The sequence below is a fragment of the Adiantum capillus-veneris genome, chromosome 18 (assembly GCF_014529385.1).
Source record: "Adiantum capillus-veneris isolate H3 chromosome 18, ASM1452938v2, whole genome shotgun sequence".
Classification (NCBI taxonomy): domain Eukaryota; kingdom Viridiplantae; phylum Streptophyta; class Polypodiopsida; order Polypodiales; family Pteridaceae; genus Adiantum; species Adiantum capillus-veneris.
Window position 1 is genome coordinate 140,592,349 of NC_140948.1, and position 25,347 is coordinate 140,617,695.

At 45.4% G+C, this 25,347-nt stretch overlaps 1 protein-coding gene across 1 annotated transcript in view; it reads right to left on the minus strand.

The window, feature by feature from the left end:
• Positions 1 to 21,961, minus strand: part of LOC147436527 (E3 ubiquitin-protein ligase DA2L-like) — a 34,543-nt gene extending 12,582 nt beyond the window's left edge. Inside the window, exons 1-6 of the mRNA XM_086489400.1 lie at positions 20,551 to 21,961; positions 20,412 to 20,463; positions 20,268 to 20,313; positions 20,105 to 20,186; positions 19,609 to 19,997; positions 19,466 to 19,532 (exon numbers count right to left, since the gene is read on the minus strand). Of these exons, the coding sequence (XP_086345526.1) occupies positions 19,466 to 19,532; positions 19,609 to 19,997; positions 20,105 to 20,186; positions 20,268 to 20,313; positions 20,412 to 20,463; positions 20,551 to 20,742 (828 nt within the window). The 5' untranslated portion in view covers positions 20,743 to 21,961. The remainder of the gene's footprint in view (positions 1 to 19,465; positions 19,533 to 19,608; positions 19,998 to 20,104; positions 20,187 to 20,267; positions 20,314 to 20,411; positions 20,464 to 20,550) is intronic.
• Between the last annotated feature and the right edge of the window lie 3,386 nt (positions 21,962 to 25,347).

Here is a 25,347-nt window from a genome sequence, read left to right on the forward strand (position 1 = left end):
GTCCTGAATGCATCCTCATCTAGTTGCCCAATCATGAACCCGCTTGTGGAAGAATTCGCATCAACAAGAGGTATAGACAATGATGGCCGTGAACCCTCGCCAACCTCAGACACTAGAGGAACAGCATGTCTGTCCTGTGAAGAAGAAACCCTCTTCCTTGGTGTCAGTCTTGTCAGCCATAGTGTAATTCCAAGTTCTTGTGCTTGTGTCTTCGTCGAAAATCAACCAAGGCTCACCGCTTGAGGAAAAGTGATTCTGTCCCGACAACACCATGAAACCGGCCGCAAACTCACTAAAGAGCGGTAGACTTTAGCTTTTACCCAATCTTTACATTGTTTAAGTTTACTTGAGCTTTACGACACGAAGGAACTTCACGAATAAACTTGAGACTGGAATTCAACACTTCAAACAAACCATGGCTTGGCAGCTAGAGTGCTCCTAACACCACGTTGGCCCCAAAGGTTGGTGCTCCTTTTCGTATTTCTTTATACAATTAAATTTTGGAGAAAACCTGTAAATTCCTATGAGCTGTCTCACTTTTATTGGGCTGAAAAATACCTACTCTAGCCCACTTTCGGCAGCATAACTGTAAGAGGCTTCATAGACAAAATCACCATACCCTGGGCGACTTCCCGCGCGCATTAGAGCACTTTGACAAACCTGGCGAGAAAGTACAGCATGCTGAAATCTCTGTTTTTCGCCTCTAAAATGCACCGGATCACCTGTTTCGCAGTTCCCTAGCTTCCCCGAATCTCTTAGGACTATTAGTGATCAAAAAAAGATTAAAACCCTAAACCTGCAGAGGAACACAGAAGGCTGTAATTCCCTGTTTAGGGCTCCGTTTCATGTGCCAATCACATCCGTAGCAAGTCCTTGAGTTCCAGCACTTGTAGGGCTACTTGCCCTTTGATTTGGACGAGATTCTTGCGTGAAATCTCTCCAAATCAACCTGTACCTGCGAGGGATTAGCAATTAGCTAATATAGTACATGTGCAAGAGGCTCTTGCCTTGGCGATCACGCATAAACCCACACAATTGTACATACAGATGAGTAGACCTTGAGTTGGGCATCACATTTCTGTATTCAAAAGTGAAGATGCAAAAGAGCGGAATCATCGTGCTACATAAAACAGAAGAGAATGATTAAAGCTATAAACTCACATACACTGTAGGCTTCACAACAATGAAGAAGGCAGCCAAAATCAGCCCCCTCTCAAAATTGGGCGCCTCCAAATGAGGTGTCTTGCAGATGGGCTCTAAAGTTGCCAAGTGTCTAGTTTGAGGCTTTTGACTTAACTTTGCTAATACCCACCAACTTATAAAGCGTTGAGTGGGGCCTAATTGACTTTGAACTGAACCAAACCGAACCAACCTTTTATTACTCGTATTTCAGTGTTGATTGGCCCAACCAACTCGTGGCGACCTGGCCTTCATTGTTGCGGGTGAAACTCTCGGCCGTCACCCGTTTCACACTGGCCATACAATGTCCGACCATTTGTGACTTCAAAAACAAGGTCCCAAATATCAGAAACCAACTTAAGGTTAGTGGTTGTTGAAACCGGCCCGTGGTGGGGCGGTAGGCGTTGGCTTTCACCCGAAATTCTTTACTGTAGACGCACACACACAGCACTTTGCAAAGGTAACCTGCAACGGGGATTAACACTTGAATACACACACGGCTCGGAAGCTAGAATGCCCCGAGCAGACGCTAACAACCTGTAGGCCCCAAAATTGGCGCCCCTTTCGGTATTTCTATATTCTTTAACAGTGGGAATAAAACCTGTAATCTCCTACAAGCTGCCCCGCACAATCTAGGCTAAGAAACACCTGTTCTGGCCCGATTTCGGCAACATAACTGTATTAGGACGCTTCACAGTCAGTATCCCCACGCAATGAGTGACTTTCCCGACGCATACGGACACTTTGCAAAACCTGGCAAGAATCGGCAGCATGCTGAATTCTCTGTTTTCTGCCCCGAAAATGCGCCAGTTCACCCGTACAGCGGTCCCTTCGCGTCCCCGAACCTCCTGGGGGTATTAGGGTCCGTTTAGGGCCGAAACCCTAAACCTGCAAAAATACACAGCAGGCTGTAATTCCCTGTTTTGGGCTCCATTTCGCGTGCCGGTCGCATCTGTAGCAAGACCTCGAGCTCCCGCACCTGTAGGGCTACTTGCCCTTTGAATTGGTTGAGATTTCTGACGTGAAACCTCTCCGAATTCCCCTGTACCTGCGGGGGATTAGCTGCTAGCTAACCCAGCACCTGTGCAAGAGGCTCTTGCCTCGGCAATCGCGCATGAACCCACATAACTATACATTGGTCAAATGAAAAGCCCACTAGTGGGGCACAACGTATTGCTCGTAGGGGAGAGAGAGAGCAGTGCGTAGCGTGCAGGGCATCACTCCTAGCACCGCACTGTACATAAGAGGGAAAGGAAGCACTCCATAGCTCTTAACCTGTGAGGACAGGTTCTCAATGAAGCATCCCCCCAACATAAATCGAGCGCCCCCTCTGTTGCCTTGACCTGTAATGCATCTGTGAACAAATAGATGCAAAAAGGAGAAGATTTCCACGGCTGCCAATCTGCGTATCGCTGAAAACGCAGCAAAACAGCCGTGTAAACACGCATCGGATGCCTTCCAATGCTGAAAATGAGCTCCTTGGTCCTAGGTAAAGTCATGGGAAGCTCAAAAATGGAGAGAAATGGCTGAAAATCACAATTATCAGCCTCCAAAACTGCTCCAAAAAATCAGTTACGAGTTCTGTTCTCCCAGACTTGGTAAATTGACCAAAAAGTGCCACTTGGCACTCATGCATGCAATTTCCCCGCATTGGGCTTCCCGCTTAAAAATCTCTCAGCTGGTGCATCACTTGACTTTGCAGCAGAGTTGTAACATGTTCTCCTAGTCATACCGAAGGTAATGACGCGAACACATTTCACGGCCCACAATAGCAGTTCCCTAAATTTTAGGAAATGATTCCGTTGGGCTCCCTGTGGTCATCTGACCATCTATCCTCATTGGGACCGCATCCAAAAGTGCAATGTGGCCCAACTGTCGGATACTTTCTATTGGTAGTCCCACCTTGACTTTATGCCTTTATTGAGTTCACTTCCTAGTATCCACCAACTTGCTAAGTGCGACGGGGGGACCTAAATGATCTTGCTCTGAGCCTAGACATCCTCTTACTATTCGAATTCCAGTGCCGACCAACTTCCCGTTCGCGAGTGAAACTACCGTTCACATTGGCCATACAATGTCCGACCATTTGCAACTTCAAAAAGAGGCTCTCAAAAATTAAACAAAAATCATTGGAAAGAAACCAACAACTAAGGCTAGCAGTTGCCACGTCCTCGTGACAGTTGTCACAATCTCGTGACAACAGCACCAACGGAGGCTAGGACATGTTATATATGCCATTGTACTACGAGATATGGCTTCTCTCTTTTTAGAGAGGGTTTGGACTATTGTTTGGAGTTATGAGATACCATGATCAGAGATGCCTTGGTTTGTATCTTTTGTAGCTGCACAGACACAAAGAGGGTTTACTGAGGGGATCACGCGAAGAGAGAGAATCCAAAGACAAATCATACACTCCTTTAGACGAGCTACTATGTAGCCAAAGGAGCAGAGACCATAGAAAATTTCAAAGTCCACCCATACCAGAGGTACATTGATTGATCGAGCCCTTAAACTCGAGAGATCCAGACGCCCACGACTACGAGGTATATCACAACATCGACGGAGACGACAATAGAAAATCAAAGGACGTTCCACTACAACACGGGAGGCGCCCAATCTCATCCCCAAAGACTTCCAAATATCGTCCTACTCCTACCATCTCATTGAGGAAGGTTGTTGTTGCTGTGTCTTTTCCTGCCAGCCTTTCTTCCTGATTTCATCACACACCTTTTTTGCATCTAAATCTTTATTACCACCACCCTGACTGTCTAACAGTGAAGAATCCCTATTGGTCAAAACCTGCACTTACACCTTACTTGGACTACTTCCATGGAGGACATCAACGAGATTCGCCAACAATCGATGCAAGACCTCCTCGAACATCGACGACAATGATGATTATTATGTTTTGACCCTCCCGATAGCTCACAAGATTGTATCTTTGTTTCTCTTCGTTTCTTCTAGACACTTTATCAAATCCTCTCAAGATGTAACTTTTTGGGTCTAAAAACGCAATTCAATGTAGCCTCTAATCGTGACATCCCATCAACTTTGGATATCCATGTTGATATTGCAACATAAGAGGCTCTTAGTCTACATGTGACTACCACTCTCAAGCTGTCATCGTATGCAACTCAAATGATCTTGTAGCTCACATTCCCCGCAAAACGAACCTCCTCATCACTCTATAGTTGTCTGTCTACAAGCTTGGGAAGACGCACCAATGCATGTAGCCACATGGGACGGGAGACCTACAAAACCAATGCATGTCCGAATATCTTGAATCGTCTCAGACAATGAAGCACCCTGTAACACCAAGTTAGGTGCACGCGATCCTACTCTAGACATAGAGGAAGTCTCGGTGGGAGACTCATGCAAGAGTAAACAAACCTAAATACTAATTTGTAGTCTTGAGGTCTTGAACCACTCGAGTGGCATAAATGAGCGCCGCTTGAGCTCCTCGACGTAGCTCGCGCTTAGCCTGCACATGAGAGATTGGAGGCAAAGAATGGAAGCCTGTCACAAAGTGATGACGTGGCATGACCACCTAAGCGAGACAAATGATGCAGCAAAACCGTACGGACATGATGACGTGGCAGCAGTACGGAACCCCTGGATTTTGTGCTGACATGCTAACGTGGCAGACTTTACGAACAGTCCCGTAAATCACGCTAACAGTTGTCCAAAATTTTCGTAATTTGCGCTGATTGCTATTGGTAGTTATTAGACCAGGTTGCTTTTTGGGGTTACTCTGCTCTTGGGTTTAACTGCTTTTGGGCTTTGCTTTTGGCATCCGTTGTAAGAATAAAAGGAGACCTTTAAGGGCCTCACTTCTCAAAGCATCTGAGCGCACAGTCCGAGAGCAAAGGACCCCTACGGGAGTTGTACTTTGCTCAAGATTGAATATAATAAAGAAATACTGGAAGGGGCATCAGGTTTTAGGGCCAATACCTTTGGGCATGGAACTACGTCGAGCCGTGTCGTCTTGAATTGAACTGTGATTTGAAGTTGTGAAGTATTTTTAGTGCATCTCTCTCTCATGTCGCAACAGATTCTAGACTTGGGGTGCCCAAGTTTGTGACAGTGGTATCAGAGCACGGCCGATTTCTCTTCTACCGAGAAATTCGATCCTCCTCCTCACGGGACACATGGATTCAGAAAAGAATCACACGACTCCTCCTGCCGCCTCGGAAACGGGAGGCAGTACGAAAAATTCAAGCAGATTAGCAGAGAACGAGTACCGACCACCTCGGCCTTTGCAGTACCAACTCATGGAGATGCAACGTCAACAGCAAGTTGATGAGTGCGCAAAGCACATGCTCCAGTTTGCCAAGGACCCACTGTATGCCAAATTTCTCACCCAGCACCCGATGAATGAAGTGCATACTCATTGGCGGAAAGCCATTAAGTCACCAATTAAACCGACAACCAAGAAACCTTTGTCCACGGATGTTTACTGAAGATGAACTTGAGGACATTGTCATAAAACAAGTCAACCAACTTGGGTCAAAGGAGAAGCAACTCAAGAAACGTAACAAGGGAATTGACTTCCCTAGTTACTTGGGCCAAAAATTTCTTTTTGAGATAAAGTAAGAAAACAGAAGAAGCGTGTACGCTTCGAAGCATTGCCCAGTTCGTCTTGGTCTTCTTCTGAGAGCTCGGATAGCTAATCCTTTTCTGACTAAGTGATGAGGATAGAAAGTTTAAAGGGTAAGAAACGATGAGCGGATTGTATGTTTTATTAAAAAAGGAAGCACTTTTACAAAGCCAATCAATATGATTTTCTCGAATGCTCCTAAGGCTTTAGCCTTTATCCAACAGTTTGACTTAGCATTTTTTGGAAGCCGCTATACAGAGCACTGCAAGATTAGACAGGCAACATCCTTTCTCAAAGGCAATGCATAGACATGGTGGTCCACTCTTTTGTTACGGAAAAAAGCACCGACAGAATGGCTGAAATTCAAGAAAATCTTTATTTCTTCATGGCTCACTCAAGAGTATGAACGAGATGGGAGAACCGATTGGAACCACCTTCAGATGATCAGAGGTGACACTTTGGATGATTACTGCGAAAGATTTTGAGATACTTTCCTTCCGGCCTCTTCTCTCAAGAAGATTAGTTTTAAGGAGCAAATTGAGAGGTTTTGTTGTGGACTTCCCAAAGAAATTCAAAACTATTGTCTTGAAAAGAAGTCAGAGTCCATTTAACAATTGATGGGACATCCTAAGTGGGGAATCGCTATGCATTCAGGTCACTTGACTTACCCACCAGACAAGCCTTCGACAAGTCAGAACAGAAACAGCCGATAGACAAATACACGAACTCAACTGACAGAAGAACAAAAAGATACACGATCTCGACTGAGAGAAGACCAGACAGATAAATATTTCAAAGCAGGAAAGTGTTTTGAATGTGGAAAACAAGGATATATCGTTGTACAGTGCCCCAACAAGGCACAAGAATAAACAGAATGGAAATACATTGGACGAAGGATTTAGCATTATTTTGTTGTATAAATTTATGAAATAAGACTTTTCGAAAGAACGTTTTGAATTTTTGGATGAAACCAATGTTGTATGGAAGAACCTGTTATTCGTGAGCATAAAACACGATTATGAATGAGATGATCATAATAGCTTTAGAGTGGTGTTAGCTCCAGGATGAACCTGAATTGAAGAAGAGCGAGAAGATACTCGTTGAAGAACAAATACTGACTTTCGAAGACAGGAAAGAGAAAGGTTAAGTGAACATTGGTTCTTAGTTACGAACCATCCAGCATTAAATGCGGATTGCATGGAGGAGGAGAACCTAGCACACTCCTCATATTTGGAACTTTACCTCAATGCTTTTGGTCTAGCTGTGGCTATTCCAAAAGTTTTCACAGACCAGCGGGTTGAATCTCGTACAGGCGGAACTGCACAAGAGGGGAGTTAATCCAGTCCTTTGTCACAGACTACCTGAATGGAACAAAGTCAATAATTTCCCTTTGGGTTTCACGGATACTGATGTGCTGACAGTATTCTGTTGAATGACTTTATGAGAGAAGTACTTCGACATGGGATCCCCAAAATGATTACTCGCACATCATAATGCTTGAGTCGAATGATTGACCAAATGACTGCAGCATTTCGATCTCAGAATTTGTAGACGTGATCGCGATATGGGATTAGTTAATCAAGATCAACGAGGTCCGATGCGGATCTAGATGCGATTACTAAATACGTCGCCACGAATCACGGTCCTAGATTCTACGTGGTGTGATCTGACTGTGATCTTAATGTGATGTGATGTGACTGTCGTCTTTGTACAAGTACTGAATGTATGTTGTCTAATGCGTCGATACTTAAAGAGTCAGTGTCTACAGAATTGGTTTATGGTGTCTGTTTTGCACGTGTAATCGAGAGTTACAATTCTTTCAAGAGGGGGATATGTGAAACTGGCCCATGGGGCGGTAGGCTTTGGCTTTCGTCCGAAATTCTTTACTTTAGACACACACACAGAAAACGTGCAAAGGAAACCTGTGACGGGAATTAACAATTAAGCACACACGGCTTGGAAGCTAGAATACCCCGAGCAGACGCCGACAACCTGTAGGCCCCAAAATTGGCGCCTCTTTCGGTATTTCTTTATTCTTTAACAAAGGGAATATAACCTATGATTTCCTACGAGCTGTCCCGCATAATCCGGGCTGAAATACACCTGTCCTGGCCCGATTTCGGCAACATAATTATACTAGGACGCTTCACAGTCAGTATCCCCATGCAATAGATGACTTTCCCGACGCATACGGACACTTTGCAAAACCTGGCGACAATCTGGAGCACACTGAATTCTCTGTTTTCTGCCCCGAAAATGCGCCAGATCACCTCTACAGCGGTCCCCTCGTGTCCCCGAACCTCATGGGGGTATTAGGGACCGTTTAGGGCCGAAACCCTAAACCTGCAAAAATACACAGCAGGCTGTATTTCCCTGTTTTGGGCTCCGTTTCGCGTGCCGGTCGCATCTGTAGCGAGTCCTCGAGCTCCTGCACCTGTAGGGCTACCTGCCCCTTGAATCGGACGAGATTTCTCACGGGAAACCTCTCCGAATTCACCTGTACCTGCGGGGGATTAGCCACTAGCTAATCCAGTACATGTGCAAGAGGCTGTTGCCTCGGCAATCACGCATGAACCCACACAACTGTACATCAATCAAATGAAAAGCCCTCTTGTGGGGCATCACATAACTGCACATAAGGGAGAGAGAGAGAGAGAGAGAGAGAGAGAGAGAGAGAGAGAGAGAGAGAGAGAGAGCAGTGTGTAGCGTGCAGGACATCACTCCTGGCACCACACTGTACATAAGAGGGAAAGGAAGCACTCCATAGCTCTTAACCTGTGACAGGAAACTCAAAATGAACCTCCCAGCTATAAATTCAGCGCCACTTCTTGATGCATGAGGCAAGTGCATAGAAATGTGCCACTTGGCGCATTTACAGACCATTTTCCGTTTCGGGGTTGCCACCTATAAATCTCCCGACTGGTTGCCCGGTTGACTTCGTGACAAAGTTGTTAAATGTTCCCCTGGTCGTATAGAGGGTAATGACGCGAACACATTTCATGGCCCAAATTAGCAGTTCCCTAATTTTTAGGAGATGCTTCCGTTGGGCTCCCACTGGTCATCTAACCATCTATCCTCATTAGGACCACATCCAAAAGTGCAATGTGGCCCAACTGTCGGATACTTTCTGTTGGTAGTCCCACCTTGACTTTATGCCTTTATTGAGTTCACTTCCTAGTATCCACCAACTTGCTAAGTGCGATGGGGGACCAACATGATCTTGCTCTGAGCCTAAACATCCTCTTACTATACGAATTCCAATGCCGACCACTTCCCGTCTGCGAATGAATCTACCGTTCACATTGGCCATACAATGTCCAACCGTTTGCTACTTCAAAAAGAGGGTCTCAAAATAAAACAAAAATCATTGGAAAGAAACCAACAACTAAGGTTAGCAGTTGCCACGTCCTCGTGACATAGTTAACAGTTGCCACGTCCTCGTGGCATACCCCCCTCTTGAAATCACAACCGTCCTCGATTGCATACCATAAATACACGGCACTGATGATCTTGTGCTATCAACACTCTTTTATAATCACATCCTTATCCGAAATCGGTAGTAATTGTAACAGCCCTTGTGCCTTTTGCCTGTCAAACTTGACCTTTTGGCAAACTATGCATGCTCGCACAAAGGCATCCACATCTCTCCTCAGGTAAGCCAATAAAAAAAGGTCTTTACCGCTTTAACTATCGCATCAATACCACGATGGCTTGCGTACAGTGGGACATGACTCTCTTCCATGACCTTATGTCGCAATGGCCTAGTGACGCAAAGTCTGCCATGCATCATCGTAAAACCATCTCTGAGGAGGTAGTGCTCATGATGTTGCCCCTCTTGCGACTGTTCAAAGATCCTTGCAAAATCTTCATCAGTAGTATACTGTTCCTTGATGTCATCTAACTCATGATGATAAGGAATTAACACAGATGACATTTGTGGCTTCCGTGATAATGCATCAACCACAACATTCTTCTTGCCTTCCACATGCATAATCTGGAATTGGAACATGGAAAGAATGTTTGCCCATCGCATATGCTTTTCGTATAACTTTGACTGTGTCAAGAAGTATCGCAAGGTCTGATGATCTGTTTGGACAGCAAAATCAACACCTAAGAGGTAGTGCTTCCAGCTAGAAAGCACATGAATCACGGCCAAGGGCTCTTTCTCATAGACTTGTATAGTCCTCTCTAACCCTTGCAAAATTCGGCTTTCATAGGCTACTACTCGTCCATCTTGCATTAGCACTGCTCCGATGCTACTGCCACATGCGTCACACTGAACCACAAATGACTTTTTGAGGTCTGGCAAAACAATTACTGGATCTGAAGTCAACTTTTCCTTTGAGAGACTAGAAGCTAAAATCTCTTTTTGGGTCCATCTGAAAGTGGCCTCTTTCGTTTGCAAAGCGTGAAGAGGCGATGCTATCTCTACAAAATTCTTGATAAACCTTCTATAGTAAGAACACAATCCCAAGAAGCTTCTGACATCGTGCATAGTCTTCAAGTCTGGCCATGTCTTAAATAGCTTCGACCTTTGCGGGATCCATTCTGACACCATCCTTTGAGACTATATGGCCAACAAAGTGGATCTCTTCCAGGAAGAATTCACTTTTCTTAGGATTGACAAGTAGCCTATGACTGCGCAGCTCTTCGAACACAATGGTCAAGTGATGCATATGCTCCTCTTCATTCTTCGAATAGACTATCATGTCATCGAAGAACGTTTCAACAAACTGTTGATGCGAGCGGAAAATCCGGTCCATCATTCTGTTGAACATGGCAAAACGGCATCACTAGAAACTCATAAAGACCAAATGTCGTTCTAAACGCAATCTTGTGCACATCCTGTGGCCTTATACGAATCTAATAGTATCCACTCTTAAGGTCTATCCTGCTGAAAATTGCAGCACCCTCTAAACGATCGAGAATATCATCAATTCGCGTAATACGAATCCTATTCTTAATGGTATTCTTATTTAGCGCACGGTAATCAATACACATGCGCCATGAGCCATCCTTCTTCTGCACTGGGAGCACTGGGGAGAAAAAGGGTAAAGAACTAGGCTGAATCAGCCCCTTCTCTAATAACTTCTCAACCTGGCCCATAATCTCTTTCTGCTGCACCGCACTAACCCTGTAGCGAGGTCTATTTGGTGGGCTACACCCTGGCACCAAATCTATCCGATGGTCCTCAGGTCTCTCTGGTGGCAATTGCGATGGTAATGAATCAAAAAAACAGTCACTAAACTTTTGCAAAAATGCCGACCTTTCTTTATCTAACACAGATAAATTTGACTGACCACTATCTGAGACATCACATGCAAAAATCAAGCACACAGAAAGATGATTCTTTATTACGGAAGTGATAGCAGAAGCAGATACAATAGGGACTGACTCTCCTTTTAGCTTTACATCCAAGATGTGAGTTTTGCCCCTATGCTGTACAATGATCTTTTTGTTGTAGGCATCCAAGACTCTATGCACTCGGAACATCCACGGGATCCCCAACAAGGCATCACATCCTTCCAGCAGCATGATGTAGAACTCTTCTGTGTCCACATATGATTGAATATGCAAACGTAGCTTTCCAATAATGAGAGTAACACACTCTAAGTGGCCAGGACATGCCAACCCTGCCTTTGCTGTGTACCCCATCTCCTCAGCTCTGATGCCCAGCTTCATAGCTAACTCTTGTGAGATAAAGTTTGCTTCGGCACCTCGATCAAAGAAGATGAGTGTCGTCTGATCCCTAACTTTACCCCATGCCCTGCATAACTCACCAGCTCTATACTGGGCCTATCACCCACCATGTCTAGCACCAAACTTGCCGTGGGTTTAGGCTTCTTGCCTTTCTGGTCTTCTTTATCATCTGAGTCGGCTGATCTTTTCCTTTGTGGACAATTGGTAGCAAAATGACCAGGCTGCTCCCAAATAAAGCATTATTTTCAGGCATTAGGACCTTCTTTTCCTTGAGCGACTTGCGCACAAAAGGCTTCCTTTTCTGTTTCTTTGCCTGCGCTCCACAAGTCCCGGTTGAATCCTTGTCTTTGGTGGCTTTTTCTATCCCCTGTGACGCATCAGGAGCCGTTTTCACAAAGGGCTACTTCGCTGAATTTTTCTTTTGCTGCCCTCCTTTATCGTTGCTCGGAAACCCATTGTCCTCTCCTTTCAGCAAGGCAAGACCAGTGTTAGCAACTTCCATTAGCTGAGTGAGGGTAGCCACTCTATTCTTAGTAGAGTAATTGCGAAGCCCTTTAGGCAACCCACAACAATACTTCTCTATCTGCTCTGTCAATGGCACAAATCTGTAGGTCACTGAGAGCAACGCTTTACAAAACCTCCGATTGTACTCCAGCAAGCTCTTGCATGTAGCCGAAGTAAGCTGGTGCCAATCTGTCATGACGTCGACTTCAAATTCATTTGACAGCCAAGCAAATGCAAACGTTTGCTCGAAGTAAACCCAAGTGGCGGGTGCCTGCCCTTGCATTAACAATGTCGTCCACCATGTAAGCGCATTGTCCTTTAAGAAAGTGGCAGCTTTCCTGACTTTCGAGACCTCTGTAAAATTCCTTCCTGCATAAGCTGTATCAAACTGTTGGAGGAAAGTGAGAACCTTTGCTTTATCCTCAAAGCCACTGAAAGTACTGAACTTTACAGCTGCACCACCTTCTTTGTAAGCTTTCGGCTTCTCACGTGCCCCCAAGTTGTCATAAGGAACGGTCTGCAACATGGGTATTGTAGTAGGCAGCATAATCGGCACATCTTGGCCATTCACATTTTGCGTCAAGGTGCGATATTTGGCTGCTGTCCAGAAGAACCAGCCATGCCAAATGTGGCATCCCAAACTGGCTCAGGTTGCATTGAAAACCCTATTGCATGCCGATACTACCATACATGGGTTTGGCATCATGCCTTGCATACCCCCAAGCACTGTTCCTGGCATGTATGGCTGACTTCCAGGCACATAACCAACAATACTTTGGAACATTGATCCACCCCCGAAATACCCAGGATGTACCGTGGGTGGTGGAAAAACTAGGTGCATAGCCTGGTATCCAGTTCCCTGTCCATTCAAGACAGCATGCGGGTTCTGAAAGGTGGCGGGCTGAACTGGCATAACCTATGGAATAGGCGCTCTAGACACCTGTTCAAGCACGGGAGGAACCTGTTTTGGAGCCCTTGACTCCGCAACATGCAAGCGTTCCCTATCTTGCTGAGTCACATTAAGTACTTGGGCTTGAGCCTCAACAAGCTGCGTACGCGGTGTAGGTTGCCTAGTTTACTGTTGCACTGGTGGCGCTTGCAAGAACTCCATAAACCTTGGATTCTGCACCAGTTGCGAAAAGACATTCACCGCGGCAACTAACTGAGTCCTGAACGCATCATCCTCAAGTTGCCCAATCATAAAGCCCTGTACTACTAGAGGGACATTCACATTAGCAGGAGGTATAGTCTGACGTGGCCGTGAGCTCTCACCGATCTCAAAGACCATAGGAATTTCCTACTTGTCCTTTAAAGAGGAACCCTCTTCCATAATGCCCTTCCCTTTGTCGGCCATAGTGTAATCCCGCGTTCCTATACTCTGTAACTTTACCCAAAACAACCGAGGCTCACTCTTTGAGGAAAAAGTGATTGATATCCCGGCAATGGAACCTTGAAACCGGCCCGTGAAGCGGTAGGCTTTGGCTTTCACCCGAAATTCTTTACTTTAAACACGCACAGAGAGAACGTGCAAAGGAAACCTGCGACGGGAATTAACACTTAAACACACACACGGCTCGGAAGCTAGAATGTGTAGGCCCCAAAATTGGCGCCCCTTTGGGTATTTCTTTATTCTGTAACAGAGGGAATATAACCTGTGATTTCCTACGAGCTGTCCCGCATAATCCAGGCTGAAATACACCTGTTCTGGCCCGATTTGGGCAGCATAACTAGACTAGGACGCTTCACAGTCAGTATCCCCATGCAATAGATGACTTTCCCAACGCATACGGACACTTTGCAAAACCTGGCGACAATCTGCAGCACGCTTAATTCTCTGTTTTCTGCCCCGAGAATGCGCCAGATCACCTCTATAGCGGTCCCCTCGCGTCCCCGACCCTCTTGGGGGTATTAGGGACCGTTTAGGGCCGAAACCGTAAACCTGCAAAAATACGCAACAAGCTGTTATTCCCTGTTTTGGGCTCCGTTTCGCGTGCCGATCGCATTTGTAGCAAGTCCTCCAGCTCCCGCACCTGTAGGCCTACTTGCCCTTTGAATCGGACGAGATTTCTCACGTGAAACCTCTTCGAATTCACCTGTACCTGCGGGGGATTAGCCACTAGCTAATCCAGTACTAGTGCAAGAGGCTCTTGCCTCGGCAATCGCGCATGAACCCACACAACTGTACATCATAAATGAAAAGCCCTCTTGTGGGGCATCACATAACTACACGTAAGGGGGAGAGAGAGAGAGAGAGCAGTGTAGCGTGGAGGGCATCACTCTTGGCACCACACTGTACATAGAGGGAAAGGAAGCACTCCATAGCTCTTAACCTGTGACAGGAAACTCAAAATTGAGCCTCCCAGCTATAAATTCAGCGCCACTTCTTGATGCACGAGGCAAGTGCACAGAAATGTGCCACTTGGCGCATTTACAGACCATTTCCCGTTTCGAGTTGCCGCCTAAAAATCTTCCGACTGGCTGCCCAGTTGACTTCGCGGCAGAGTTGTTAAATGTTCCCATGGTCATACCGAAGGTAATGACGCGAACACATTTCATGGCCCAAAATAGCAGTTCACTAATTTTTAGGAAATGCTTCCGTTGGGCTCCCACTGGTCATTTGACCAGCTATCCTCATTGGGACCACATCCAAAAGTGCAATGTGGCCCACCTGTCTGGTACTTTCTGTTGGTAGTCCCACCTTGACTTTATGCCTTTATTGAGTTCACTTCCTTGTATCCACCAACTTGCTACATGCGACGGGGGGACCAACATGATCTTGCTCTGAGCCTAGACATCCCTTACTATACGAATTCCAGTGCCGACCACTTCCCATCTGCGGGTGAAACTACCGTTCACATTGGCCATACAATGTCCGACCGTTTGCTACTTCAAAAAGAGGCTCTCAAAAATAAAACAAAAATCATTGGAAAGAAACCAACAACTAAGGTTAGCGGTTGCCACGTCCTCGTGTTATAGTTAACAACTGCCACGTCCTCGTGACAAGTATGTCACAAAGTGATGATGTGACATGACCACCCGGGCGAGACAAAGGACACAGCAAATTTGTACGGACATCATGAACCATGACGTGGCAACAGTACAGAACCGCGGATTTTGCGTTGGCATGCTGACGTGGCAGACTGTACGGACTGTCCCGTAAATCATGTTGACAGCTGTGCGAAATTTCTGTAATTTGTCTTGACTACTTTTGACATTTTTTGGACCAAGTTGCTTTATGGAATTACTCTGCTTTTGGGCTTTGCTTTTGGCATCCCTTGTAAGAATAAAAAGACCCTTAGAGGCCTCACTTCTCAGAGCATCTGGACGCAGAGTCTAAGAGCACAAGATCCGTACAGTAGTTGTACTTTGCTCAAGATTTAATATAATGAAAAAAAACAGAAAGGAACGCCAGGTTTTGGGGCCAATCCCTTTGGGCGCGGAACTACACAGAGCCGTTCGTCTCCAATTACACTGTGATTTAAAGTTGTAAAGTAATTTTCATTGACTCTTTCTTGTGTCGCGATAGATTCTAGAACTGGGGTGCCCAAGTTTGTGACAATGCCTTGCTCGCCGCAAATTACCACGGGGCGGAACCCTCGATAGAGAGGGTGAGCGTGCTTTCTTTCCAGTTAACTAGTGGATCAAGGTCATGAAACCACTTAATGCCTAAGATCATATCGCATCCAGCTAGAGGAGACACGACAAACTTGCGACGAAAGGATGTTTGCTAAACAAAGACTAGCACATTAGGACATTCATACGTGATTGAAGATTCCATGCCATAAGTGAATCTAAAAACCGCAATTGTTGTTGGGATAGCTTCTAAGCAAGTCCTCTTCAAAACAAATTCACTAATCACATCATGCACATTGTCCGAATCAACCACAATGCGTTGACCATTTACATGACTATAACTCTTAATGAGAGACTCTTCACGATAATCCTTAGAAACTTGGGACGCACCACCTTACTCATGCATGACAAGAACAGGGTTCTTTCTTAGGTGATTCCTTAAAAACAATCTCTTTTCATGTGCCCTTTAGTGTGACACTTAAAACATCTTACTTCTTTTCCATAAGCAATTCGGCTGTCAAGACTTAACCATCCTCCTACTATTCCTTTGTCAGATTTTTCATCAAGTGTCAACTTGGGGGTTTCCTGAGTTTTTGGCCTTTCCTTTATTATCATTGTTAGGTGAAGAGTTATGTGCTTTAGTTGTAAAAGGAAGATTGAGAAGAAGAATTACCATTGTTCTCACCATTTTGATAATTTCGTTTCTTCGGGATACTTAAATTATATGCTCTCTTTAGGCTTAACTTTGTTGCACTTCATTTCTTGCTTAAGAGAGATCCTGAAGACGGTTTGTAGTCAGTAGGGTCTAAGACTTCTACATCGTATTTGATGTATTCGTCCCAACCAAAGGAAAAGACTCATTGTGATCTTCATCCAACTTACGCAATTGAATACCAATCTGTAAAATACGGTTAGAAAAAGACATAATAGAAGTTCCATTTTGCTTCAAGTCTTGCCAATCCTCTGTCAACCAATCAAGGAGCCTTGAGCTTGTCTTGGATGTCTGCCCAATCGTAAGACAATAGTGCGCCATCCACGGCATGCTCAACATGCTCGGTAAACTGTACCTCTTCTACGCTTGATACCAATCAATGGCATCACGCGATGCGCACATGGAAGCAGTCAAACTAAACTGTCACTGTTTTTATTCTCAGTAGCAAAATACACGTTAAATTGATGCAACCAAGAATAAAGCACAGAAGCATTCATATTTCCATCATACTTACTAAAAGTCAACTTTTCAGTGACTGGGTTGCAATCATCTCTACTCGATCTACAAGATGACTTACTGGCCTCCTTGTGTGGATTGCTCTTCGAGGAGAGAGCTTGCACTTGCACGACCAAATCTTGCATGCGTTGGTCTCGCAACGCCTCACACTCTAGCTCCATAGCTTCCTTCTTTTTTGTAGCCGCTAAATGTTGAGCTTCACATGCCTACTCACACTCTAGCTCCATAGCTACCCTCTTTTCTTCAACAACTACACAAGCTTAACTTTTTGCGGGTGCATCCCTTAGCAATCTTGTGCTCACACCAAGGTTGCTTTTTCTCACCTCACCTTGATTAGTCTGCCGCAATGTGCAAGGTTCGCTCTCAATAAGACAAAAAGAGGAACGAGAGGAGGCTAGACAAGCCCTTTTTTTCTCGATTAAATGCTGCTCTTCAAAAACACAAATTAGAGAGATCGACACGCCCCAATGGTCTTGGCTTACATGCACCTCAAACAAGCAAAACTTTTTCTATGATTCTTTTATGAATTAATGGCCTTAAGACAGAGCGATGAAGAAGGGAGTGCGCCCGATGCGCGATGGATCAAGGATGGGAGTGGCTAATAAGTCCAAGGCAAGGAATAAGTCCAAGGCAGGGACACAAAGACTCTATAGAAAATGAATCTGAGAAGACATTCTTTAGATTCTTTCCTTGAGTGATGATATTGAACACTACCAAAGAGCTTTGATGTGCACAGGAAGTGATTGATGGTGAATGCTTAGGATGAGTGCTCGGTGCGTGCCCAATGTTCCTTTTTATTGAATGAGAGAGTTCCCTTTACTTCATGAGATATGTGCAAAGACTCAAGAGAGAAGAGAGTGATAATGTGAGTGAAGGTTCTATGAGGATAGAGAGAGAGAGAGAATACTAACACGAGATGGGGTCTCAATTTCCAAACCCCCCTTCAAGGGCCACCCTCTCTATCGCAAGAGAGGTATTTGCTTTAAATTGCACATGCTGATAAAATGGTCTTAGATGATGAGATGCTGATGGGATCTTGTTGTGAATGCTTGGATCTACAACGATAAAGACTGAAAACTGAAAACGCTAGGACTAATCTAGCTTAAGGCTACGATCTGACAATGAGGCTAGGGTTGAAATCTCAAAACACGGGGGTGATGGGCTCATGGCTGAAAAAAGCTGAAAGTGCTTGTGCTGCAAGTACTTATACTGCGAGTAGTAGATGTTAGAGAGGTGACCCCTAGGGTTTCCTTTCTAAGTGGAGAAATCTGAGTCGAGCAGTGTCAGATTGAGCCCCTACGACTTTATAAAATGATGCTAATACGTCACTTATTAATAAGTTGATGAGCTACTAATAAGAGGTCCTTCGAGTGCAGCAATTACCTTGGCTCGGTACTAATGGTGTTGTATGGGAATGCTCCCAAGTGCCTACAACTAGCGAACACTGGTTTTGTTGATGTGCAATCAAAGGGTACATAGCTACTCTAAAGTGCTTGGACATGCCCGTCCCTACGTACAAGCTCACAAGGGTGCAAGAACACTCCCTAGGCTATCCTAAACCCTAGAAATAGGAAATACAACTTGTCCACATGCATATAGGGTTAGATGTGGACGTGGCGCATCGCCTGCACCTCCATTGAGGTAGACTGCCACTGCATGATCACATCGCCTTTGGAAGGCTGCCCTGAAAGAAAACACGCGGGATCTACTACCTGCTACCCATCACCCAGAGAGAGGGGCTGCATTGATGATCACCAGGCTGTCCAGGGCTGCCCGAAAAGCACAGAGGTGGCTGCCCTGTGAAACGCAAGGGAGGGGCCTCCAAAAATGCATATACCAAGGGCTGCCTGCCCATGGCCTAGGGGCTGCTCTCCTGTTGTGCTGAACTCATGCCTAAAGGAGACCCGCCCCCCCAGAAAAAAGGACCTATATATAGGCCTCATGCAGGCTTCCCAACCCCCCCCCCCCCCCCCCTCTATCCACAACCTGGAACAAGGCCTGGCTTGGAAATGGGCCACTAGAGGCCCCTAGGGGTCTAGGAAAAAATATTCTCAGACTGCAAGAGGCTTGATGGCCCTATAAAGAGCCAAACCAGGGAAAAATATGGCTCGACATAACCCAATTCAAGAAAGAGTGGTAAGATCTCTATTTGATTGTTGAATTGTTTCTCCTATATAAAAGGATGTAGGAACTTCATGGCACATTTCTATTTTGCAACAAATCGATAGTAAGTTAAGTAAAATAGTCAACAACTTCTATAATTGTTTCTTATCGTGCATTCCTTGCTGGTTAGCAAGTACCCAGAGCTATAGAATCTATTCTAACCCATTCAACTGACCCAACCTCTACACGTTTAATTCAGGTTAGCATACCCATGGAGCTCCACTTCATGACATCTTTGAATTCCCTTTCCTTCAAATTTAGGTAGAGCATATCATCTTGCAAACTATTTGAAAGATGCAGTTTTTCCTCCAAAGTACAGACCCGAACTTAAAATGCTGAATCTCAATACTACTCCATCTACACATTTTGTACTGATTATACCACGCATCGGAGAGATTGTCATTACTCAAAAGGGAGAAAACAAACTCATGTTAAGCCTTTGAGATAACTGATAAGACATTAATTCCAACATGACATACACAATCCATCGCACAGCAAAAGAAATAGATTAAAAAATTTACCTGTATAGAAAGCCAAATTGCCTCCATCACCATTATTTCCTCCAGATCCAAATCAAAATCCTCCACTCTGTTATTCAAGAAAAGGACCCATGTGCTGAGCAAGCAAGAACAATCAGTATAATAAGCAAATAGACAGCACAAACCTGTTAAGACGATGAAAGGTCGATCCACCTAAGCGACTAGCCTGGCTTGCTGTGCAAGCAGCTCCTTCAGGAGCTGGCTCTGTGCCTATTTGAGGTCCAGCTATTTGCCTGGTGACACTCTCAAGTTGAGAAGTCTGGACTGGCTGAATAGCAGGAACAGAGTCTGTATCTGATCCTGCATCCTGTTCATTTGCAGAAGTCATCCTTTGAACTTCCTGCAAACCGTCAGAAGGAAGCGTAAAACCATGCAAATTTGAGAAGTTTCTCCTCAAGCGATCAGGAACAGTGTTTTGGCCTTGATCCTCCTCCTGTCTAAGCATGCGCTCTTCCTCATCAAGAAGCTCCTTCTGGCGGATTCTTATCTTCGCCTCTATCACCTTTTGCTCTTCCTGGGAAAGTTGATAAATATCAATGCGCTGTGCTAAAAAATGTATAGGGGTGTGTGTGTGTCAGGTGTGTGCACCTCTCTCCAAAAAAGAGGAAAAAGATGGCATACCGCTTGCTCCACTCCTTTCTCCTCTACAGTCTTCGCTCCACGATATTCCACCACATAACTTGAGGTTTTGCAGAAGGGACATCTAAACTAATTAAGGTGAAAGTCTTGATGGATGCCATAACGAAGGTTTTCCTGAAATGATATGACTACCAGTTAAGGATACTGTGTAGGCCTTGCAGAGTGCGGGGACTTGATCTGCAGAAAACACTCTGCAGGAACTAGATAAAATTAATTGCTCTCTCACCAAACCTTGACACCACAGAGCGCTTAAAAAAGGTGTAAGACAAACAGATATAGACTCCCTTGCCTGTGCAAATGCCCTTGGTGCAACATTTGGACCTATTTAAACTCGGATAAAACTGCCAACAGAAATTCAAGTTCTGGATTTATGAACTCGGATTGGAAATGCGCAAACTGGTTCAAATTTCAGTACAAAAGAATCTTACCAAGAAGCATATTGGGCATTCATCAAGCTCCAGTGTCGAATCCTCAGCTCCAGGGAAGCATGGTGCCAGCTGTCCATTAAGAATAAGGCGCCTAAGCTTACGGGGATCCACATCCCTGTGCTGGTAGAGACCTTGTGTGCGAGTGTACCTTTCATCAACCACAGCTCTACGTCTGCTGAACTTGTTACCCATAGTAAGAAGAGCACAAACTCCACCTTTTCCTAGTCACGGAGTAAACATTACTAGAACCTCCATGCTCAAAGAAGCCTCCGTGAAGCACACGCAGCAGTAGGGAGTAATAGAAACTTGTAGAAGTGATAAACCGGGGGTCTCAACGGCTGGTATTTTCACAGGAGGAAAAGCTATGATAGGGGCGTGTAAAAGCAGCAAGAAACATAGAGGAAGCGTGTAACAATAGAGCCGACATTTGAAACAACAAAAACCTTTGAACTGCTGTTAAAGTAGACGGGCCTCGAGCAGAAGCCCGAAGTTGTGGCAAGAAAGAAAAGGGTCAAGCGAGCAAAAAGATTGGCAACAGAAGTAAGGCACAGGCTACATGCAGTAGAAAGATACGCCAGCAGAAGACAATTGTGAGGTAAGGTGCAGGCTAAAAATCCTAGCTCAAACGCGATGCCGGAAGAGGATACGGAGCCAGCGTACAGGGAAAGTCAAATACGGTGAAAAAGCCATCAAAATGCGGTAAGAGAGCTACCAAGAACCACTCTTTCTCGACTGAAAATGCCGCATTTTGGAAAGCCATAATCTAATCACTACCCTCCCAGGCCTTCCCACTCCAAGCACGAATACAATGCTGTGGCCTCACCAAGAATCACCAGTGTTTGCTACAGCAGATCAATTGATTATAGCTGATCCAAAATCACGGTGGTCAACAACTGTGCGAGCACAAGCATAAAATCTGTGGCATTCTGCTTCGGCAAAACACTTTTGCTTCACAAAGCATCTCTCAAGTCTGGCACGCAGCTCTCTTGAAGCAAGAGCATTCCGTTTTGCTAATACACTCTTCTGCACGAAACATCAATTCTGGCGAGGAGCTTTCTTGAAGCAAGAAGAATGATCGATTGCTGCTCATGTATCAGCCGACACTAGAAATCAGACGTGCTCCACCAGGAGGTGCTTGAGCGATCTAATAGAGAAGCTTTAATTCAAGCGCCATAGCCTCACGCTTTTCTTGCGATCTTGAGCGGGATGAAATGAGAAGTCGTACAGGAAGCCGAAGCCAAATGTTCTTGAAGCCATTTAAAGTGAAAGACGTATCTGCGGGGCGTGGCGCGCCAGAGCCAGGTTATTCACGAGGGAGAGTGAAGATAATGATGTTCGCGAAGCGTGTGGCGCCATAGCCAGACCTCCGTTTGGATCAACACGAATGTGTGAAGGGGATCATGTTGGTGTGGTTAACCCCGGTTACACTTCGAGAGTAACTACTCCTGCCACGTATACAAACCACATCAGCGAAAGCTAAAGATTCTAGAGGTCCAAACTCCTTGGAGTCACCGTCAAAACTGCAACGTGCTCCTTAATAGGCTAGTCTTGCCAACTTCCAAGTTGGTGAACGCCTTTCCAAATTCCAATTTGGCCTGACTAGGCTACACACAAGTCATCAGGTCGGTGCCACACTGGCTGCTGGCACACAGCACTCACAGCCTACACACTGCTAAGAGCTGGGTCGCGCCCGTTCTAGTGGGGGGAATGGGGGCAAGGCTGCAGACCAGGTCGCACCGTTGTGGTGAGTTTGTGGGAGCGATTTTGTAGGAGTGGATGACGGCGACGTGAAGGCTTGTGATTGGAAGGCTACAACCTACGAAACAAGAGAGGAAAGGCTTGCAAAAATATAGCTTATTACCTGCCTTTTATGAAGTGCTACCAGGGTTATCTTTTGCATTTGACAATTCTGGCGTGTTCTTCTCCTTTACTCAGAATGGACTGTCCTCTCCCCCATTCCCCTTGGTGCGACTCTGCTCTAAGAGAGCTCTCCCATAGGCCGACTCGATCCGGCCCTCAAAGGCACTTGAAGCAGTCCAAAAATCGCCCTTTCTACAACCTCCTACGCTAACTTCACTGGGGGACAAGGGCAAGGGTTATCTCTGTTTTGTTGCACTATTTGGAATAGCTCATCCAAATGGTAAAAAAAAACCTGCTTACGAGCAACTCTTGTGGGGGGCTGATTTTTCGTGTGAGGGAGTGGAGGGCCTATAGGCAGCATTCTAAACTAGATGGGCTCACTAAAAGTTGAGAGAGTTCATACCCTACATCTCTTGTTTCATAGTTTTCCATCGAGAGGGAAAACCACTTGTCGCACGATCCCTAGTGATGTTCGCTATGTCCATTGTAGAGATTGCGAAAACTATTTTCGAGTCACAGACTTATTGATCGGTTGGAAAGATGGTTTTTCCACCCCTTGGGCAACTCGACCAGGCTAGAACGAGAGAGGGGTTGCTTGGGCATGATTGTTGAAGCCTACCACACTAGCATTGACATAGTTTTTTTTCTAGCCTGATTTGCAAACGTAGTTTGTTGGTACATGTAAGGTTAGACAAGGCAATGTAAAACCAACCTCAGTCGCACTAGTTGGGGGGGGGGGGGGGGGGGGGGGGGGGGGGGTGTTTAAAGAAGAAAAAAGCTTAGGTCGCGCTTTGTTTCATATTTGAGGCAAAAAAAATTGAAGGGCCACCGTGGACAAAGGTGAAAGCTTCCAATTGAAAGCACTTAACTTCTAAATGGGGAGAGGCAATGGCTTCCTAAGAAGATAGTATGTCTTTACGATTTTGGAAAAAGCGCTAAAACAAGGAATGAGTAAAAGATTCCATTAATTAAATGTAAGGGAGGAGATGAAGAAGTGCCGACACTTGGGAGGATGGGGACAAGGCACGAGGTGCCTTGACAGGTGGAGGGCAATTGTTGAGAATGTCTGGCGGCTTCCACACCGACCTCGCGTCGACTTTGTTCGATACAAACTCTCTCTCCCCTCCCTCTCTCTCTCTCTCTCTCTCTCTCTCCCCCAACTTGCGACCTGCTAAGCCTGCACTCGCTTGGTGTGCAGAGAGGTAGAAGGGTAGGCGGTGACGGCAGTACTTAGGTCTCTCTCTCTCTCTCTCTCTCTCTCTCTCTCTCTCTCTCTCTCTCTCTCTCTCTCTCTCTCTCTCTCTCTCTCTCTCCCAACCTGCGACCTGCTGAGCCTGCACTCGCTTGGTGTGCAGAGAGGTAGAAGGGTAGGCGGTGACGGCAGTACTTAGGTCTCTCTCTCTCTCTCTCTCTCTCTCTCTCTCTCTCTCTCTCTCTCTCTCTCTCTCTCTCTCTCTCACAATGCTGTGGACAGCGTTCAGACCTTGTCGTGTTTGCAGACATGCTCATCACGGGCCCTAGCTCATAGCGGCATGAGATAGCTTGGGGGGCGGGGTGAGCCGGGTGTGACTGAGGCGCATGAACATAGGGTAGGCCTACAGGTTGCGAGTCTATCAGTGCCTATTGTGAGCGGGACGGAGCTGGTTGCCAGGTAGGGGTGCCGTTAACGTGATGAGTCGCAACCAGTTAGCGAAGTGAGTTTGCTACAAAAAACAAAAAAAACAAAAAAAAAGTTTACTATCTTAGTTTTTCCAAGCATTAAGAGGGCCTTTCCATAACAGGTTGAAAAGTGCTTTTGGCAGAGCGGACCTTCTAGAGTAGAGAACCTACTCGTGGAGTGTGATGCAACCCCATAGCTCTTTCGTGCTCCACTATTCTGATCATTGGAACCAGTGTCTCGTTGAAAATCATGTTGCAAGCACCCAACAACTGGTAACATCCTATGTGAGAGGTGGATCTTTGTTCTGGAGGGTGGTCGAATCACTGTGTACTTGAGAGGCGAAACTTTTTCCAAGTATTTTTCCCACAACGTTTCGCTGCACTTAAAGTGCCCCCCAAACCCACCTATAAGGCCTTCATGCGACGAATTTCAAAACTCTCCTTTACTAAATCGAAAAGGAATATCAAAAATCATTGTTATTTTCACATGCACACACTCTTACTTGTTACAACCTCCACATGTGGGCGACCCATTTTCCAAACATTGTATATAGTGGAGCTCCCCCATAGGCCCTCTAGCCTAAAGAGCCTTGTTGTTGAGGAGGCCTTTTTCAATTGAAGCGCCTGCGCCCTTTCAGAACTATGTGCACGCCCATAATTGCCTCATTAATGATTACCCTTTTAGGTTTCATGTCCATATGTTATGTCTTCTTCTACTTGCTCGATTGTTAGTGTTGTCCATGTACCGTCCGCTTGCCCTCCAGCTACAACCATGGTTCTGTCATCTACGACACTAGCCAACTACAGCTAGCATTTACGACTTTGGTTATTTGGAGCTAATAGTTATGACACTGGTCCAAAAGTAGATATGACACTGATTCACTGCAATTAAGCAACACAGCCATCTATGTTTTATTGGAAGGTCATAATTGAAGTTAATGAACAGTGGCACCTTCTTACCTTGACGAAACAAATAACGAGCAAAAATATTCACGTAACCTAGAGTCGCTAGTGCTAATGGTTTTTCTAGAATGTGGGGAGTGGTTAAGGCACCCCCATTGTAAAGGTAGTGGTAAGCAACGATGATCTCCTTTTATCAAAATTCGAGACTTTCAAAGTGTATGTGGCACCCCTTACCAAATTAAAGGGTCCTACAATAGCACTTTTAGAGGGCCTATGGGAGATGTCATCAAAATTTAATTTCAATGTATTGTCGGCTTTATCATGGCCATTCATACCCATGTCTCTTGTCCCATAGAGGTGAATCAAGAAGCTACT